At 46.8% G+C, this 17030-nt stretch overlaps 1 protein-coding gene and 1 long non-coding RNA gene across 3 annotated transcripts; one reads left to right on the plus strand and one right to left on the minus strand.

Annotated features, from left to right (window-relative positions):
• Positions 1 to 588: 588 nt before the first annotated feature.
• ptger4a (prostaglandin E receptor 4 (subtype EP4) a) lies at positions 589 to 5262 on the plus strand. The gene is made up of 2 exons (XM_061818180.1): positions 589 to 1374; positions 3910 to 5262. The coding sequence occupies exons 1-2, from the start codon at positions 595 to 597 to the stop codon at positions 4453 to 4455; spliced, it is 1326 nt and encodes a 441-aa protein (XP_061674164.1). The 5' UTR covers positions 589 to 594; the 3' UTR covers positions 4456 to 5262.
• Positions 5263 to 7185: 1923 nt separating this feature from the next.
• LOC133499820 (uncharacterized) lies at positions 7186 to 16857 on the minus strand. Of its 2 annotated transcripts, none has more exons than XR_009794752.1 (3): positions 16393 to 16857; positions 16081 to 16282; positions 7186 to 8164 (listed from the first exon to the last, which is right to left on the minus strand). It is a non-coding gene; the product is annotated as an uncharacterized LOC133499820 (long non-coding RNA). The 2 variants fall into 2 exon arrangements; XR_009794751.1 differs by having other exon boundaries at positions 16047 to 16282.
• Positions 16858 to 17030: the final 173 nt, after the last annotated feature.

Below are 17030 nucleotides of genomic sequence, written 5' to 3' on the forward strand. Positions count from 1 at the left end.
TTAGCTTTGCCAGACGGCAATATGGCGACGTAAACAAAAGTCACGTGATTTTATGACGTGGGTGCACGAGCTCTGTACTGTAATTACACGCAGTATTCACAGCGCATTGATGAATGACCACTTTTGACATGGCAAGCTTGTAAAAACATGTTTTCCAGCTACTGTATATGCTATCAAAGGGGGATTGGTGACAAATACAACTAAAATACTTGCAACTATCTCATTGGTATTAGACCAGAAGACAGCATGAAATGATGGCCACCGGTTCGACACCTGTGGTGGAGGAGGTGTGCCTAATGATTTGACATGATGTCTGTGAGAGAAAGCAAGCACGGGTGGGGGAGGGGGGGGCGGACTCGCGTGTTTTGAATGAAGTCACCGCAGCGTGGAGCCTGCCTTCATCTGTGACTCGCGCACGTTTAGGTTCTCGCAAGTTCGGACTCCGGCTCAACTGGTTTGTGGCTTTGTTTCAAACGATGCCATCGAGGAGTTGCGCGCTCCGGCGAAATAAGTAAGGCTGAGGCTGAGGCTGAGGCTGAGGCTGAGGCTGAGGCTGAGGCTGAGGCTGAGGCTGAGGCGACCCGAGGAAGAAGGATGGAGAGCGCGGGCGAGCGCTCCATGACGGGGCGCGCCATGATCCCCACCATCCCGTCCATCATGTTCATCTTCGGGGTGGCGGGCAACGTCATCGCCATCGCGGTGCTGTGCAAGTCCCGCAAGGAGCAGAAGGAGAGCACCTTCTACACGCTGGTGTGCGGCCTGGCCGTCACCGACCTCCTGGGCACGCTGCTGGCCAGCCCGGTCACCATCGCCACCTACGTGAAGGGCGCCTGGCCCGGCGGGGAGCCCCTTTGTCAGTACTTCGGCTTCACGCTGATCTTCTTCTCGCTGGCCGGCCTCAGCATCATCTGCGCCATGTCCGTGGAGAGATACATGGCCATCAACCACGCGTACTTCTACAACGACTACGTGGACCAGAAGCTGGCCGGCTTGAGCCTCGCGGCCATCTACGCGTCCAACGCGCTCTTCTGCGCGCTGCCCGCGCTCGGCTTCGGCCGCGTCCGCAAGCAGTACCCGCAGACCTGGTGCTTCCTGGAGTGGCGGAGCAACGAGACGAGCGACGCGGCGTTCAACTTCATGTACGCCGGCTTCAGCTCGGTGCTCATCCTGGCCACGGTGCTGTGCAACGTGCTGGTGTGCGGGGCTCTCATCCGCATGCACCGCCTCTACGTGCGCAGGACGTCGCTGGGCACCGAGCTCGGCCGCGGCAACGTGGGCCGAAGTTTCGGGCGTCTGGCCGCCGCCGAGATCCAGATGGTCATCCTGCTCATCGGCACCTCGGCAGTGGTGCTCATCTGCTCCATTCCGCTTGTTGTGAGTCGGCTCTCTTGCGCCTTTGCTCCGCATTTTACGCGCCAGGTCGTTTGCTTAGACAGTAGAGGCAGCACAGCACAAAAGTACATCCATCCTATCCATTTTCTTTGCCGCTAATCCTCACGAGGGTCGCGGGGAGTGCTTGGAGCCTATCCCAGCTGTCAACGGGTACACCCTGAACTGGTCGCCAGCCAATCGCGGGGCACATAGAGACAAACAGTCGCACTTGCAATCACACCGAGTGCCAATTTACAGTGTCCAATGAATGTTGCACGTCTTTGGGATGCGTTGGAGGAAACCGGAGTGCCCACCCGGAGAAAAGCCACGCAGGCGGGGCCGGGATCGAACTCGGGTCCTGCGGCCACCGTGCCACCCACCAAAGTATAAATACTGAAAAAAAAAAAACAAATCACGATGTGGTCTAACAAACTGATTCTGTTGAATGAAGGGCAACAGGTTTATTGTTTTTTTATTTCTAGGCGCAGCCGAGGCGGAGAGGGTGTCCGGTTTGGTGGCCTCAGCATCGCATCTCTGCTCTTTGCAGATGATGCGGTTCTGTTGTTGTTTGTTGTTTGTATCGGTCCATTGTGGTAAAGGGGGAGCTAAGTCGAAAGGGCAAACTCTCAATTTGCCAGTCCATCTACGTTCCTCCCCTCACCTACGGGCACGAGCTGCGGGTCGTGACCGAAAGAACAAGAGCCCGGATACGAGCGGTCGATATGAGTTTCCTCCTCCGCCGGGTGTCCGGGCTCTCCCTTAGAGAACGGGTGAGAAGGTCGCTCATCCGGGAGGGGCTCAGTGTCGAGGAGCCAGATGAGGTGGCTGGGGCATCTGATCCGGATCCCTCCCGGACGCCTCCCCGGTGAGGTGTCCCACCGGAAAGAGACCCCGAGGACGACCCAGGACACGCCGGAGAGACTACGTCCTCTCGGCCGGCCTGGGAACGCCTCGGTATCCCTCCGGAAGAGATGGAAGAAGTGGCTGGGGAAAGGAAAGTCTGGGTATCCCTGCTGAAGCTACTTCCCCTGCGACCTGACCCGGAAAAGCCGTAGATGAAGGATGGATGAGGTTTATTTTTCCTTCTGCCATGAAGTGAGAGAGCACTTGTTGTCATTTGTTTTGGTCTGTCACTATACATTGCTGCCAAAAATAGATGAACCAGGATACACTAATTGATAATTATTGTCAAACAACTTAAGCGTTCCAAATGATCTCTCATTGTATGCCATGGCATCCTTGTTGAGGTCCTTGTTGGGTTTTTTTAAAGACCAATTCCAGTGCAAGTACTCACTAGTACGAGTACGACTCGTATTTTTCACGCCTAAAAATTCTCTCAACACAGAATTGTGAACAAAGACCTTTGTGTCTCTCTCTCTTTCTCCGACAATTGTGGTCTCCCCTGGGATGAGGTTAAAGGTAGAGTTCAATAAACAACGTCTGAAACCAAAACTGGTTTCTGAACATTGCCGAACCACATTGCGAAAATAGACGCTCACGCAAGAACAAAAAGTTCCGTTCTGCTCTTCACAATGCGACTGCGGTGCAAGTGCGAGTGCAGGCGCGACGCGTGTCCTGTTCACAAATTTAACTTCCCCTGTTAAACATTTTTCCCTTTTTTTGTCATCACCACCCAACCGACAACCTCCCCCCACACTTAGATTCTGGGCCAAGCTCGTTGCCACTGGTCTTTGCATATTTTGGGATACCAAAAACTCGACGACAGATAATCTGAAATTCATGTTTTGTTTTGTTTTGTTTTTTTAAATGAAAAAATGGGGGAAAAAAATGCACTGCACCGTCGATGTTATTGCTTTTGTCTTGTCGTGACACATACAGGTGCATACACTTGTTGCCAGGCAGAATTTGGAACAGAAAAAGGAAACCCGATAAACGCATAAAAAAAATGAATCCCAAGACACCAAAGGAATCTTAATACATTCAAACTGATTATTTTATGAATGAATTGTCACTCAGATAAAAAGTAAAAGGCTTTCTGCACCATGCTGCCTTCCTCTGGGGAGATGATTCACTTGCAACGTGAATTAAATACATACATTATTTACCGATATTTAACATCGTAACCGTTTTTTTTTTTTTTTTTGATTTAAGAGACCTCATACAATGAGAAAAACATGAAAAAAGTTGCCGAGTGTGTTTGTCGCGCTCTGATTGTGAATGGCGTATCTGAGATGTCGGACACCCCGCAGCACACCACACATGGAACAATTTCTGTCGCGGTACCAAGAAATACGTAGTGCCGAGCCACAGAACGGTACAACTATCGGAAAATGCAAAGAACAAGAAAAAGTGGTGGCCAAAGAAGTAAAACTCGCTGTGGAACGCATACATAAGGCCCAGAAGTCATTCAATTCTTGATCAGCGAACCTACAATGTCCTGCCTTGTGCCGTCGTTGGGACACACCCTCACATCCTGCTGGTCCAATTTTTTTTTTTTTTTTTTGGGGGGGGGAGAGGGCTGCTTTACTTATTTCTGCAGATTTTTCCAAATGTCCCTATTCCATTCTGTATTTGCAGGCTCAGGTGTTTCTGAACCAGCTCTATAAGACTCCAGTAGAACTGCGCTTGGACAAAAACCCCGACCTGACGGCGATTCGCTTCGCCTCCTTCAACCCCATTCTGGACCCGTGGATCTACATCCTGCTGCGCAAGGCTGTCATCCGCCAGCTAGTGGAGAACATCAAGTGCCTCTTCTGCAAGACCGGCGCCAAAAACCAGAAGAAGAGCAACAGCGGCAGCTTGCGCTGCACGGACGCCGCGCCGCATCCACTTTCCTCGGTCGTCTCCAAGCAAGACTCGCGTTCACACGTGTCTCACGACGGTCCAGACATCAGCTCCGAGACTTTCTTGTACCTCCCCCAGGGACGCGAGGAACACGGCGAGAGCTCCTGTCACAATCACAAACCAGAAGGTCTTTCGTGGGCGTCGTCGTGCGAGCAGGGCAATGTGGACCCAAGGACAGAAGGGGGCCACGCGCCGAGGGAACCACTTGCTTCCCCGGCTAAGGACCCCGGGCTACAGATGTCACTCAGCGCTGTAACCACGGAGGAAAAATGCATCTGAACTCGGATTGACTTCAGCGGGTGTTCAAAATGTGGAAGGAAGAACTGAGTCATATCTCACCGGCAATCGCTCGAGAAAAATAATTCAAACAATGAAGACTTTAGCTCCGTTACCTCGCAGCGAGGTAAATCCAAGTAAATCTGCATTGTGTCCTAGAAATGGCTCAAGTGACTCCAAAAGACTGCTGTCACATGGGCGACAAACTGAATTTTGGTTCTGGTGAAGGATAACGCGGTCAAACCAATTTCGATTCTGGAGCGGCGCGGTCGCTTCCATCACGTCTCGGTGGAAAAAACGTAAAATAATCATTTGTTAGCTAGCAGCTAATTGCTGGTTCAGATATTAGCTTTTGAAGTAAAGGAATCTGCCATTTGAAATCTGGCTCGGGGGGACAGTTTCTTTGCGATGTACGTGACAAAATGACAAAGTCATTTCCTCTGACCAAAAATCATGGAGCTGTGCAGTTGCGTCTGTATGTTAGCTAGCTGCTACTTCATCAGGATTTGTGACGAGAACGGCTTTTTGACACAACTACCAGTAGAATTCTTACAAAGGAAGAGAAGAGTTCCTTTGTGACAAAAATTAGCCCCAAAAATATTGTTGTCCTCTAATAAAAATCTCGAAGGGCGGTTAATCCATCCCTCCTGGCAAATCCACGTGGGCACTGACCAATAGTTTGGATTCCTGAAAAAAAAATTCTCCAATTTGGACTGTAGGCGGTTTTGGCCCGATGGCGGCGGCTGCGCTTCTGGGAACTCCGTCATAAATGGAGGACCCCTCTGTGTGCATGATGCTATGCTGTGTGTAACTCTCGCTTGTGTTGACTTTAGGTGAAAGAAAACGAATAAATCGTTCACTTCTGTCTTGAACTCTTCTTTGCTCCCCCTCCGAATACACATTTGAGCTTGCCGACTGTAAGGCAAACGTGCTAAACGGTCTTGTTAGAATTATTCTTTTATCATGCATTTGTTTCTATAAACCCTTTCCCAAATCATTCCCTTTGCGAGCGGCAATGTGACCCAGCGACATCTGGAAAGGTAAGATAAACATGCGTTCGCATTGGTGTTGCCATCTGTGCCACCAGTTGTAGTTTGCGAATTTGTAACCTTGTAACCTTTTGACCTGAGAAAGCAAGAAAAAGAGGCACACACAAACAGTGAGGCTGACTCAGAACGTGGTCCGGAGGGGCAGCTGGTCAGCCGAACCCGTTTCTCTTCATCAGCCAAATTTAAGACCTCTTACGTCCCTGTCACTTGCGTATTAGTCCAGCGGTCGGGTGTCAAACCTGACGTGGTCTGTTTTGGGGTTTGTTTTTTTTTTTATCCCGCAATTTGTTCATTAGCTGCTGTTTCTACTGATTGCTCCGGGGATTAGAAATCCACAAATCTTTCACAGAAGGTCTGTAGTTTTTGCATAATGCTGCTTATTATCCAACAATACGATAGCTCGTGCCATTGGGCTTAGTTGAGTAACTTTTTTTTTTTTTTTTTTGCCTCTCAACGACCTGAATCCTCTCTTCTTTTGTTATTGGGTTCAAATTCGATATGGTTCCAGCAGATATGACCCACTTTTTTGTGTGTGTGTGTGTGTGAATCAAGTGACGGGAAAATGCACGTTTCCTATTTTTTGGCCACCTTGTGACGATCATTTTTGGACATCTTTTTTTGGTTGAAGTAGATGAGATCAGACGTTAAGAATAACAGTTGGGAGCAGCTGATTCATGAATTTGTGGTCGGCAGAAGCAGGAGTGAATGTGATCCTGCACGGATCTGTCTTTTGTTTTGGACTCTATTGTACGACCCACCCCCCCCCCCCCGCCCCTCTTTTTTTTTTTTTTTTAGATAAAGAAGATGTTATTTCAGCTCCATGACTAATGTGCAGTGTGCAGTTTTATTTTTGAGGTGAATGGCAAGTGTTCCTTTGTTTTTTTTTTTTGTCTTTGCTGGAAGCCGTGCAAATATTTCAACTCAAATATCTGAAAAGGGAACAAAAGATCCCAAATTGTGACATCTAATTATTGACACGAGTGCTGGGAATGCTTTTCCACATGTGGCGGGCGCGCTTGTGCTGAGCGTAGCGTTTTCGAAGGTTTTCACCACATTTGTGATGGACGCGAGTCAATTTTAGACGACGCGGTGAAATGTTTTGAATGAAGTCTCCACTCCAAATGCAACAACCGGCCGTGAAATCCAACCGACAGATTTTTTTGTTTTTGTTTAGCTTTTATTTACAGTCAACGATATTTTGACTTGAATATGATTGCCATCAAGTCGTGCAGATGATCACACGGGTCGCTGTGGAAGATTGCGTCCCGTGGCCGTGCCCGAGGAGCAGCGCGGATGCGAGAAAGCGGGCCACGCTTCATTCGAGACATCGTGGGAGATGATCGATGAGAGTTATTAAGGATGCAGATGTTACAGAGCCGGCGGCCGGCACGGATTTACATATTTTACGGCAGGGGGACGGACAATGGCCAAGGTAGGGCGGCGGATCCTGGTTAAAGTAAGCCATTTTACAACAAAAAGAGTGAAAATTTCTCTGGAGTCAGACGCGGATGGCAAAACGTGCCAAGCAAAATGCATCAGCATACTTTCTTTCTGGTGATGAGCGGTACAAATATCCAACCGGATTCTTCAATTGTTGGACAATGATGTCTTTATTTCAGAATATTACAAGGAACAATGACTATTCTGATTTAGAAATCATCCATCACATATTCTGTACCGCTTGTCCTCACTCGGGTCACAGGCGTCCTGGAGCCTTTCCCAGCTATCTTGGGCTGAGGGGCGAGATACACCCTGAACGGGTCACCAGCCAATCGCAGGGCACATGTGTGTGTGTGTGTGTTTGCATGTGTGTATAAAACCAGTAGTACCATTCACACCTATGGGCAATTTCGAGTCTCCAATTAATCCATGTTTTTGAGATGTGGCAAATGTGAAAAACGAGGCCCTCAGGTTCATACCAGATGCTTTTGTTAAGTTGGGTTTTTTCATTTAAAATGTACAATATTATTTAACGCATATCATCAGATTTTCATGGTTTCGTTCTTCAACTGAATATCATTAATACTCCAATTGCGGGTTTCTCAATGTTATTACGGTAGTAACTCTATTTTGTTTTACTGTTTGTATTATTTTTATGCTATCCGTAGCTCTTGCGCTCTCTCTTTCTCAATATGTTATACGTGTTTAAATGGGTTTGTATGGTTTGAAAGGTGTGTTTGAAGATGGAAAAAGTTTAAAGAAGTTTCAGACGCTGGAAATGCTACAAAAACACAGCTAGGGTGTATCTAAACATAATACATATTTCTATACTGCCCATTTTCACTTATCGCAGCGGGTTCTGTAACCTAACGGCAGCGGCGGCGGAGCCGAGATTATTTTTCTTTCTTCTCCTTCCAGTTTTCAAATGAGATGAAAATTAAATATCAAGTGCATGGAATATTAGTGTTTTATTTGCTGGCTCATTAAATGTGTTTTTTGGGTGTTGGTAATTTTATTGATTCAAGTTTCAAAATCATTCCCCATATTTAAATGCAGAAAGACGTCACGAACTGCTGCATACTGTATTGTTATGATAGTGGGGCGAGTGGGTCATTTTGGGTCTGTTATGATCATCTTGAAGAGGAAGTTCTAAACTTTCTCACATGACTTTTCCGGCTTACGGGCTCATCTCCTGGCCTTCGTGAGCAATGCGACGGATGACCCTGGGAAGAACAAGAAAAACACATTTAAGATTAAATCCGCAAAGAGACAAACAGGCCTACGGTTGCATCATCGCAGATCCTGCGTGAAAGGCGGAGGGCCGCGATTCGAAGCCGATGGAAACGTCCGAGGGGAACTTTCGACGCTGGGATAATAAACAGAGTCTCAAGCTCAGCGTCCTTGCAATTAAGCTTAAACAAGCAATGGGTTGGCTTAAAAAAAAAAAAAAAATAAAAAAATCCGGCAGACTCTGGGAAGACACCACATGAGCAAAATTAAAGTGTCACGCCGTGATGTAAAGGAGGAGGAGGACACGGCGTGAGTAATCGGATCCGTTCGGGGTGTGTGAACAGGTGCGACCTCGACTCGCTGGCCCCAACAATTGTGCATCGATTCAGATATTTTACGGGCAGGTGTTGTGCCGACGCTGCAGAAAAAAGGAGCTCATGTGACGCGCGACAAGACGGGAAACGGCTTAGCATCGGGCGACCGGTGTTTCTGTCGCTTTGGGGGCGGTTTTCACATATCAGCTGTCAACAACAACAAGGAAACACCGGTAAACAAAACGGAGCTGAGAAAAGAACTGACAAGTGTCTCTTTGGGGACCCACTGTACATTAAAGGTCGTGAACCGACGGTCAGGGGCTGGACTCAAATGCAGGACTCCGAGACGAGGGCATGATGTTGGGCGTAGTTTTATTCAAAGCTGAGGTCAGACACGGTGTGAGCAGTCCGAGAAGACAGAGGCACAACAACGCTAGGCGATAAGTCCAAAAACATGAAGCGAGGTCTGATGACTACGAGGCAAGCTTGGAAACAAGAACTCCGACGGGACTTAACTATGGTGGCACAGGATCGCTGTGACGAGGATAGCTCACGCTATGCCTTCTCTCGGTGGTGGAGATTCCTGCTAGCAGTGAACGCAACTCACTAATACAAGGCAACGAACTGGCAAATGCCAGTGACAAAACTCCAACTTAAATACTTGGTCTAATCACGGTGCCTCATGCGAAACAGCTGTGACCATCGACAGGTTGTCATAGATGAGACCACCCAGAGCGGAGGCCAGGCCACGCCCCTCTTGGGCGTGCGTCATTCTTGCTCACGACATTAAATCATCAAAAGAGACAAATCACATGTGAAATGTGGTATGTAAATCAATCTATCCATCTATTTTCGTTGCCGCTTATCCTCACAAGTGCCGCGGGAGTGCTGGAGCCTATCCCAGCTGTCAAGGGGCAGGAGGCGGGGCACACGTTGAACTGGTCGCCGGCCAATCGCAGGGCACATCGAGACAAACAGCCACACTGACAATCACACCTAGGGGCAATTTTAGAGTGGCCAATTAATGTCGCATGTTTTTGGGATGTGGGAGGAAAGCGCAGTGCCCACCCGGAGAAAACCCACGCAGGGATGGGGGCGAACATGGAAACTCCACACAGGTGGGGCCGGGATTGAACCCGGGACCTCAGAACTGTGAGGCCAACGCTTTCCAGATGAGACACCGTGCCGCCAGAAGAGACAAATTACATATCAAATGTGTCACGCAACTAATTTTTTAAAAAAACTGACTAAAATGTCATGAAACATATTTCTAAATACATTAATAGCAACAAACTGTTGTGGATCGTCGTGATGAAGTACCTCACGCTAATGCTAATAAATGCTAATGGCGCTACTCTATTGCGCTATCGTCAAAAAAGTGGATTATTAGTATTATTATATTATTGTTAGTTTATTTTTTTAAATTTTCATTTTCTTTTATGATTCATTTGTATGAATAAATTCGTTCATCGTTTGACAAAAAAGTCAAGTCAAGTCAAGATGGCAGCGGCAAGGAAGGCAAACAAAACGCAATCAGATTAGGAAAAAAGTTCACCTTTTAAGACGCTAATTTGTTTTTTCCTAAAAGATACGAGCCGGCTGCGACCGATCTTTCATCACGGCCCGAGGCTCGGCCCGTGATGAAAGATCGGTCGCAGCGCCGCCGCGGGCGAGGAATCAGTCAACCTCTTGACTGTTAAATCCCCGACAAATACGCGGCGTGTCGAGGGAGTCCTTTCAAAGGATTCAAAGCGGTCACGTTGGCCTTTGAATTCCCACCAAACGGGGACCCGAGTGCTTATGCAACCCTCCCAAAAAGAAGGAAAACTGGATCCGCGTGAGCTGACCCGACCGATGGCAAGGTGGGAAAATGCGGTGGAATCGTCAGAGTCAAACGTCATCAACGTGACATCCGTTGACCTCACGGTTGTTCGCAACTTGAAAAACTTTATTTCAACCAATAAAATAAAGTGAACTTTTACCACCGTATCTCTGATGATTTTGGGTCAGAGACGGTGCGTACCACGGACTGGTCAGGTCAATTGCAGGGTATGGATAGAAAAGCATAATAATGGAAAAAAAATAAGCCATTTTAATCATGCATACTGAACATTTTGCAAGTATCCCAGAAATTAGTAATTACCTTGTCATTAAGGAGCAAATTCGCCTGTCAGAAACCAACATTTGGCCTCTCTGGATAGTTGCAGCATCAATAATTACAATTATGTTTCATCATTTTCATCATCGTCGCGTATTCAGTCAGACGCTGTCAAGTTTAAGACGCCCACGCTGTCATGGCGAAAGATCGATTGATGGAAACATCTTTCAGAAATTGGGGCGAAGTGATCACATGCTTATTCGATCCTAATTTCAAAAAATGTCCTCCCGGTCAACAAGCTGACATTTATCCATCCATCCATCCATCCATCCATCCATCCATTTTCTACGGCTTTTCCGGGTCAGGTCGTGGGGGAAGTACAGCAGCTTCAGCAGGGACAGCCAGACTTCCCTTTCCCGGGCCACTTCTTGCAGCTCTTCCGGAGGGATCCCGAGGCGTTCCCAGGCCAACCGAGAGACTTGCTTTCCCCAGCGTGTCCCGGGTCGTCCCCGGGGTCTCTTTCCGGTGGGACGTGCCCGGAACACCTCACCGGGGAGGCGTTGGGGACGCATCCGAATCAGGCGCCCCAGCCGCCTCCTCTGGCTCCTCTCAATGCGGAGGAGCGGCGGCTCGACAATGAGCCCTTCCCGGATGAGCGACCTTCTCACCCGTTCTCTACGGGAGAGTCCGGACACCCTGCGGAGGAGGAAACTCATTTTTATTATTAGGATTATTATTCGGGGTGAGGGGGATATCCGGCACCCTAATGAGGACGAGGGATAGAAAATGCTTGGACGGGTGCAAGTAATTCATCTCCAATTTTGCTCGAGCGCGCCTACAACTCAGCCCAAATGTGCCCACGGTCTGTCGTCCGGGGCGACCGTTTTTGGTGGCCGTTTTCAAAAACATCAACTTTGAGATCTGTTTTGGAATCTGGAAGCGTCTCTCCAGAAAGTCACATGCTCACACGTACTGGAAGCCAAGTAGCGTTTCCAAGCTCGCTCCGCTTTTCCCTGCCAACTTCGCTCGGTGATTCTTGGCCTGCTCGGCTGACGTTTTCAATAAATCAGCCCCCGAATATCAGATGTCGCTCCGTCATGTTCCGAACAATCATTACCTCCCCCCGTCCCCCTGATCACCTATGAGACGCCGACTCCGCCCCCGTCCTGTCTCCGAGATTGTCGTTAATCATTTGACCCAAAATGGGTTTGGAGCAACTCCGCGTTGTGGCGCCATCACATGACCCAGTCCCACTGTGAGATTTTGCTGAGAGTTTAATGGAGTGCGGATCCCTGCGTTATTTTTAAGATGTCGCCACCTCGCTTGGTTCCAAGTTGGTGAAACCACAAACGATTTTATCGGCCGGCAGGAAAGCCACAGTGGTTGGTAAGCGTAAACGGATCAATACGTAAGCGCTTTTGCGTGCGTGCGACTCAAACGCCATCCGCCGCAACTTGTGAGGATGCATTTGTCAGCTGTCTCCAAGTGGTTGCGGGTGCGTTACGGCGTTCAGATCCATCCATCCAATTTCTTTTGCTGCTTATCCTCACAAGGGTGGCGGGGGGTGCCGGAGCCTATCACAGCTGTCAACGGGCAGGGAGCAGGGTACACCCTGGACTGGTCGCCAACCAATCGCAGGGCACATAGAGACAAAAACTCGCACTCACAATAACACCTACGGGCAATTTAGTGTCCAATTAATGTTGCATGTTTTTGGGACGTGGAAAGAAAGCGGAGTGCCCACCCGGAAAAATCCCACACAGGCACAGGCGGGATCAAACCCGGGACCTGAGAACTTTTCAGCTGCCCCCCCGTGCCGCTCCGTTCATATTTTATATGGATTTAAAAGTTATATTGCACGAGCGTTTTTGTTTGCTGGTTTCTATTTATCGATTTTGGTTGTTACAAAAAAATAAGGTGGCGAATGAGGATAGCGGTCAGCCTCGCTAGCTTCGGCTATTCCGAAACGATCCATCCTTCCTTCCCTTTTGTGTACCGCTAATCCTCACAAGGGTTGCAGGTGCGCTGAAATATCAAAAATGTGTCCTGGAGCATTGTCACTTGCAAAATATGGAAGATATTTCTCAAAAACAAGACAAAAAAAAAAAAGATATAAATACAGAAACAATAATCACAACGTATTTCCTCATTTCCGTTTATTCACAGCGCAAAAAAAAGCTCTGGGGCGGCTGTGCTGCCACTAAAAAAACATCGAGGACGTCGTTCGTTGATTGAATTCGACTCCGCTGATGTCACATGACAAAAAAAAAAAAAAAGTCACGTTATTTGGTGTGAGATGCTTAGAATAACTAAAACTGTCATTGCAAAGATCAAAGTCAATTACAGGTACGGTGGGGCAGCTGGTAAAGCGTTGGCCTCACAGTTCTGAGGACCCGGGTTCGATCCCGGCCTGTGTGGAGTTTTCTCCGGGTGGGAACTCCGGTTTCCTCCCGCATCCCAAAAACATGCAACATTAATCGGACACTCTAAATTGATTGTGAGGGCGACTGTCTGTCTCCAGTCACTGTGCCCTGCGATTGGCTGGCGATCAGTTCGGGGTGTAACCCCGCCTCCTGCCCGATGACAGCCGGGATAGGCTCCAGCACTCCCTGCGACCCTTGTGAGGATAAGAAAATGGATGGACGCTAACGTGACAACGGTCTTGAAGTAGTTATTGGCAACGGATGGATCGGAACGCTAGACCAGAAAGTACCATCCAGTACTTGTTGCGTGTACTGTCGGCTCACTTTGATAACCGAGTCAAACAAAACAAGGAGCGCTTATAATCTGGACTGAATTGTTCCCAAAACCGCTTCCGTTTTTGGTAGTCCATTATTGTCAACACACTGGAACGACGCACTCAATGAATCATAATTTCCATGTTTGCGTGCGTGCGTCGCGTTTGGAGGTTCAGGTTTCTTCCGCTTGCTGCTCCTCACCACTAATTGTCGCTGGAACGGCTCGACGCGGATTGTCGAGCGCTTTTCCAGACAACAAGCGCGCACCCGATCAGGCGTCGGCCGCGTGAGGACGTGCAGACGCGGAGTGAAGGCAAATCCCGACGAGCTCGGTGCGCGGACGAATCCCTCGGAAGCTGGCGCCGCTCCGGTCTTGTTACACAAGTTAGGACAAGGATTTTGCCAGCTAAGACCGAGTGAGTCACGTCCACCGAAAGGTGCTGATTGTTTCCCGGGTACGACATCAAACTCGCTCCACCTAATAAGGGGAGGAAATCACAGAATGTTCTGCTGCTGCTGGGGTGAGCGTCATCCTCAAATGTTTATCTACGCTCGTAATTAAAAAAAAAAAAAAAAAAGTCTACCCCCCCCCGTTCAAATCGGATTTTCAAGAGGGGAAGCAAAAATAAACAACTGAAATCACAACTTTGGACTCTCGTATAACAGAAGTGGCTGCGCTCAATATTAAATTATCCCGTTCAAAATAATATTACACCAGACTCGGCACACACCCGTCGCAATTTACAGGGTCTGTGATGAATCAATTGCAGATGTTCTAGTCGGCTTTTCCTGACATTTTTTCCCCCTAGCAGAAACCTTAAAATTTTGCAAAGTTTTTCATAATTCCTTCCACCTTGACCAAAGTTCCAGTACTGAAGAAAAAACAGACCAAAAAAAAAAAAAATACTGTTTTTATGCTGATCAGTTGTTTTATTTTTTTGTTGTCGTTCTTGTCACCAAATAATACTTTTGGAATTTCTGCCAAAAAAGTTCAACAGTGGTCTAATCGGACCATAGTACACTTTTGAATGTTTGGGAGATTTGTCACCTGTTTATTTATGTATTGATTTTAATTTAGTCTAACTTTTAAGTTCCTCTGTATCGATTTTTTTCCATATGCTATTGGCTTTTGTGACCGTTCTGATTAAAAATGCCTGAAAAAAACAAAAACACCGAGCAACATGTGGCTGTAAACCAGTAAAATATATATTAAAATTGTTAAAGAGGGGAAAAAAAACTAAAATGATATTATTATGTGCACACCCAACAAAGGATTCTGAGGGATTCCAATTCAGCGTCACCAGATAATCACAGTTGAGGGTTTTTTGTTGTATAATTTGTTTTGTCTAAGATTATTATTTACTATAGGATTTAACTTTTTATTTTCTATTTTACATGCATGCTGCACTGAAAGGAGATGCTTGAATTTCAATGTGCATGACGACAGTAAAAGTTATTTAGCTAGCTAAGTTAAGATAAGCTAGGTAGGTAGGCAGGTAGGTAGGCAGGTAGGCAGGTAGGCAGGTAGGTAGATAGATAGATAGATAGATAGATAGATAGATAGATAGATAGATAGATAGATAGATATAGATAGATAGATAGATAGATAGATAGATAGATAGATAGATAGATAGATAGATAGATAGATAGATAGATCATATTTTTTCACAGCGTAGGGTAATTTAACGTATCAAGTGTGCACTTGTTGGTCGTCATAACGTGGTGAGCATCAACGTCATTGTCGACTTTTGTCGGCCAGCGTTGCGTAAGCAGCGTCAACAAAGGCGCCGGCGGCTGCCGAGAGAAGAAGCGCACGACAGTACTTTGGCCCAGTCCGAGGAATCCGTGTTTAGCTTTCAGCGTGATATGATCCCCTCGTCCAAACATTAGTGGAGCACAATCGAGGACCTCTGGTCTCTCGGCGGGCCAAGATGGCAGTCGTCGTGGTTCCTGCTGCGACCGTTAACTTCCACTTCATTTCCTGTCATGCTAACCCCTGCGGTGTGTTTGTTTTCTGACACTTTTTTTTTTTTCCCCCGGTGTGTCGTCAGTGTTGAGGAGCCGCAGCGTCGTTGTCACACAAAAATACACTCGAGGTGCACGAATTGGGAAAAATTTGCAGGGTCATGCTTCAAATGTAATGTAAAAATAATCATAAATAAATTATAGTATAAGATATTACATCGTTTTTCAACATTGGCTGGTTGGAGGAAGATGTAACGAGGGAAAAATCATTTACGGAAGATGTTATCTATAGAGCTCCTGCACGTGATGTCACCAGTTTCAATTAAAATTAGGAACTAATCAATTAACACAACATTAATTATTCTAAACTTCTATTACAACTTTACTCTTTACTTGTGCACTTATCCCCTCTCAAAAGGTCTCTGAAATAATATTTCCCTTTAGGAGTTAAGGTTATGGTTATATATGGTTATCAGGTATAAGATTTTATATATATATATAAGGTTATATCTTGCTCTAAATAATCAAGCTAGCAAATAAACTCGGCACTTTTTTAACTGTCTTCAAATAATAAACCTGGTTATGTCACAAAAAGTGTGAACATTTAATGATAAAATAAAGGATGGAAAATCAAATATGTATATACAACAAACAGTCAACATAACAGGTACACAAGGCACACATGAGCTACACTAAGCTAATCTACGTTAAGGGCCCAAACAAATGTGAACATGGCCGGCAAAACAAATGAAATTCAAACCCTGTCTTTGTTTTAAGCGGCAGGAGTGACGAACGTCGAGGGTTGTGTCCAATCGTCCAGGCTCATCCAAGTCCTGACGGTCCGATCCGTTGCGAAGTTTTGTCCTTGTACTCCAATGGAGGCCTCGCCAGCCGATGCAGGCCTCGCTAGGCGTTTGCCCGTCGCTAGCGTTCTCGTCTTCTTCCACGTGGGCCAACACGGCCCTCGCTAGCTGGCGTTAGCTTGTTGCTAGCGTCCTAGCAAAGAAAGAAGTGAACATTTGTGGGGGAGGGAGCGATGTAAAAGTTGTACCTGTTCAAGATGAATAACATCATTGTCACAAGAATACAAATGATTAAATGTTCACCTCATTTTAGCCACATTCAAATTGACAATAAAGGGCGCTCCTGCCCAAACAAAAGTGGACTGAAGTTGACCCCCACCGGGATGAAGAATCTTGGGTTGAACTCAGATGAAGTCAAAGACAACCGAGTTCCAACGTGTTGCTGATCCCGAAGCGCGGCCTATCTGCTCCTCCGCACTCCAAAGTGGTTTCCTCAGCGTCCGGAAGATTTTTGCTTCAGATTGTCTTTGAAGGCTTTTTGGACCTCCCTTTCCTGGAACTGGATCACTGATATGCATTTTGTAAACACAACAAAGTTCACCCAGAAGGTTGCCCGGTTTCTCACTTTCGAGACCTTCGCTTGTCTTGATTTATTTGCTCATTTTCTAGGAAATCTTCTTGATTTTAACGGTGTGACCATCGACGATCACGTTTGCTGCCTCGCAGTCGAGAGATCCCGGACTGAATCCCAGTCCAGGCCCTCTTGCGCTTGCCGCGAAGGTTCAAATGTTTCCTTAAAAAAAAAAAAAAATCATAAATGTATCTGTGTGGTAAACAAAGATGATAGACTTTGCAGACTACTTCTGAAAAATTGCAAATATTTAAAATTTTTTAGCTTAACGTCATAATAGTATGATTAGAATATAGTGTATTTTTTCAAA

Source organism: Syngnathoides biaculeatus, chromosome 4 (assembly GCF_019802595.1).
Source record: "Syngnathoides biaculeatus isolate LvHL_M chromosome 4, ASM1980259v1, whole genome shotgun sequence".
Classification (NCBI taxonomy): domain Eukaryota; kingdom Metazoa; phylum Chordata; class Actinopteri; order Syngnathiformes; family Syngnathidae; genus Syngnathoides; species Syngnathoides biaculeatus.